This window comes from Oratosquilla oratoria, chromosome 18 (assembly GCF_046742065.1).
Source record: "Oratosquilla oratoria isolate Oo_2021 chromosome 18, ASM4674206v1, whole genome shotgun sequence".
Taxonomy (NCBI): Eukaryota; Metazoa; Arthropoda; class Malacostraca; order Stomatopoda; family Squillidae; genus Oratosquilla; species Oratosquilla oratoria.
This window is the reverse complement of record NC_134794.1, coordinates 25,083,548-25,087,324: the sequence shown is the minus strand read 5'-3', so window position 1 is coordinate 25,087,324 and position 3,777 is coordinate 25,083,548. Positions and strand designations below refer to the sequence as shown.

The following is a 3,777-nucleotide window of genomic DNA, read 5'->3' as shown; positions in this document are numbered from 1 at the left end:
TTGTTTACGTGAGAACCTGTGACCAAGAAGTGTGTATATATATATATATATATATATATATATATATATATATATAATATATATATATATATATATATATACATATATATACATATATATATATACAAAACAAATCACTGAGGGCACATGACAACATTACTTGCAGAAACCACTTGGAAAAAAAAAAGGAAATGAATACCAAACGTTTTCGTCTATTCAAGACATCATCAGGGTACGATGTCGTACACTGATGATGTCCTGAATAGACGAAAACGTTCGGTATTAATTTATTTTATTTGGTTTCTGCAAAAAAAAAAAAAATAATAATATATATATATATATATATATACATATATACATATATATATATATATATATATATATATATATACTTATATTACATATATGTACATATATATATACATATATATATATATATATATATATATACATATATATATATATATATATATATATATATATATATATATATATATAACATCACGAAACACACGTGATAACAATACTTGGAGAAACCACTTGGAAAATAAAAGAAATGAATACCAAACGTTTTCGTCTATTCAAGATGATGTCTTGAATACACGAAAACGTTTGGCATTCATTTCTTTTATTTTCCAATTGGTTTCTGCAAATATATACACACACATGTATATACACACACACACACACACATATATATATATATATATATATATATATGTATACATATATATATATATATATATATATATATATAATTTTTTTTTTTTTCTCTCTCTCTTTTTTTTTTTTTTTGCCCCCGTTAGGCAAGCGTATTCAGACGAGGAAACCTTTCGGCAGTCAAAGTGTCAACCTTTTGTGAAGTAAGGTGTTTTCTCTTAAATGAATAAATTGTCTTGGAAGGAGCAAAATGAGAAAGAAAACGGTTATCACGAATAGGTATTCGATATGTGTTTCCATCATTCAGAGAAGTCGTTTATCTATTTGTTTGTCTATTTATTCATCTATTCATCTATTCATATTTATTCATCTTAATATATGGGTGCTTATTGAAAGGGCTTTAAGCGGGTGCTTGAAAAGACTCCCGTCATATTAAGCCTGAGACTATAGGTGTGGCACCATCATGGAAGGCGCTACACCAAAGGTTTCTCATAAAACACTGTCTCTTGTTGCTTGTCCACTGATATCACGAACAGGGATATGTTGATCTTATACAAGAAGAAGAAGAAGAAGAAGAAGAAGAAGAAGATACAGCGAAGACATATCCGAGCACTATGAACCTGGAGCTGACTTCGCCGTGATCTCTCTCTGAACTCATTATTTCCGTGTTAAAGACTCGAATCATAAGCAACAAATGATGACTCTCTCTCTCTCTCTCTCTCTCTCTCTCTCTCTCTCTCTCTCTCTCTCTCTTTGCATCTGCATAATTGGGAATTTTTTAAAGATAACATAAGTTTTTACATGTAGATACAAGCTTATATTAAGGTGTGTATTCGTATGCGCAATACGAACTAGTCAGTACAGGTGTTTACTTTAATGTGTGATGTGACTTTCATTCATGACAAGGAATTGGGACATTCTCAAACAAAGACTCTCTTGGGAAAGGATGACGAAGCTGAACGAGTTCGAAGTGCAGGAGCTATTGGGCAAAGGAGGCATCGGCTCTGTCTACCGAGCCAAGCGGATCATCGATGGCCAGGAGGTCGCCCTGAAGAAAGTGCCCTTGGCGCGGATGAAATCATATAGACGTCGCAACGGGAAGAGAATCCCGAAGGAAGCTGCGCTTCTGAAGAAGGTGCAGAAGGTGCCCGGCGTCATCAAGCTGTATGATTATTTTATCGCCAATGATAATTTCTATATGGTAATGGAACTTATTCCGTCGTCCATGTCGTTGTACGATTATATAGAAAACGACAACGACCTATCGAATGTAGAAGTCCGAAGACTCTTCAAAAACATTGTTACAACTATAAAAGGATGTTTTGAAGCCGCGGTCTCCCATAAAGATATCAAGCCAGAAAATATACTGCTCTTCAGGGACAAGAGTTCAGGCCAGCTTGATATCAAAGTAATCGACTTTGGTTGCGGAGAGCGCATTACGAGTTACAAAGGAACGGACACAGGCGGAACTCGAATTTACTAGCCTCCAGAATACATCAAAGGAGGCGAGTTCCTGCACATGCCCGCAACAGTCTGGAGCCTGGGCACTCTTCTTTACTACATGGTGTGCCGCCGTGATCCTTTCTACACAGACGCCTCCATATGTAGGGCCAGTCCGTCATTCCCGAAGAACGTTCCGAACGTCTGCCGGGACCTAATAATGCGATGCTTCGCAAAAGACCCTTGGGGCCGCCCATCACTCGACGGAATACTGTCCCATCAGTGGTTGGAGAATGAATCATCTTGCCTCTCCTTCGAAAAGGACGGAAAGACGGATTTCACTACCGAAACGGAGCTCGAAACCGCTAACGTCGCCCGGAGAAATCCCAAAAGGAAAAAACGCCCGACGAAGCCCCAAAACGTCTCTTTATCCATAAAGAAGAAAGGAAGGAAAAGAGACCATTCTGAAGAGGATGACACGCTTCGTGGGAGAAAGAGGCGATAAAAATGATAATGCGCCCACTACAGTAATGGGACGACGGCTTGAGAGTCTTTGGACTTATTGATTTGTGCCACAACGGCCATTGGAAAAAATGCATGTTGTTAAGAAAAAGAAGATCCCTAAGGAAGAGGTTAAGTCGGTGCCAAGTAATTGGAAAAAGTCTAAATCTGTTACGAGAAAAGCAGAGAAAAGGGAAAGCTGCAATATGTGACAAGATTTAAGAACTTTACAAAGATAAAAAGTGCCAAGTTCAGAAATGGAGAACACATCATGCCCTTTAGAATTCTGTGGAAACTAATAACTGTCTGGTTCAACCGAATCAAAGCAAGACATCGTGAGAAAATGGGATTTCCAAGAAGTTTGATAAAGGGCATTGGTCCCTCAAGCGGCAGAGGGTTTCCCTCAGCTGAATAAAAACGTTTGGCGATTCTTTCAATATACAAAAACCCGACCACCTTTGTTCATAAAGGATGGCCGTCGTTTGAAGGCTCATTGTGATGGTGTTAATCCTTAAGCCTTGTTGAGATGGGGCTAGTTTAGTAGCCGCAAGGGCTAGCGACTTGAAAACTACTCTACATGCACAGTGTGAACAGAAAGTTAGTTAACTTCCCTCCAATTTATTCTAGTGACAGCACTTACTTGACAGGGACGTCACCTTGCAGCTAGGACTAGCGGCTACTAAACTAATCCCGTGTCAACAAGACTTTAAGCAATGTAGTTCAGATCGAAGCTTTAAGATTCGTTTGAATAAACACCTAAGCAAGATCCTGTAATGCCTGCCATTTGTTTCATATTATTTGTTTATTTGTTTGTTATTATTTGTCTGTTTGTTTATTATCATTTGCTTGATTTTCACTTATTATTATTTATCTGTCAATTTATTATTATTTGCTATTTACCCGTTCGTTTATTATGTATCTATGCATTTATTCATCTTATTTGATATTTATGTTATTATAACTTTTATGCATTCATTTATTTATTTATTTATCATCAATATATTTTTTTTGCATCCGACCTAGTTATGGACCAAACGGTCTCCTGTCGGTATGCTCCTCCTTTGTAATCCTTTGTAATTCAGCTAAATGGAATCATCAGGTGACAGTCGTTAAGTCTACATCAGTCTCTGACTCGTGCCGTTCACACCCTCCGCTCAGCGCTCCCTACGAGAAAGT

At 37.3% G+C, this 3,777-nt stretch overlaps 1 protein-coding gene across 1 annotated transcript; it reads left to right on the top strand.

Annotated features, from left to right (window-relative positions):
- Nucleotides 1–1,606: 1,606 nt before the first annotated feature.
- LOC143034796 (serine/threonine-protein kinase pim-3-like) lies at nt 1,607–2,143 on the top strand. Its single transcript, XM_076201142.1, has one exon. The coding sequence runs from the start codon at nt 1,607–1,609 to the stop codon at nt 2,141–2,143; it is 537 nt and encodes a 178-aa protein (XP_076057257.1).
- Nucleotides 2,144–3,777: the final 1,634 nt, after the last annotated feature.

Bases quoted from the DNA above. Each gene is read 5' to 3' on its own strand.
- LOC143034796 (XM_076201142.1), top strand. From the start codon at position 1,607: ATGACGAAGCTGAACGAGTTCGAAGTGCAGGAGCTATTGGGCAAAGGA.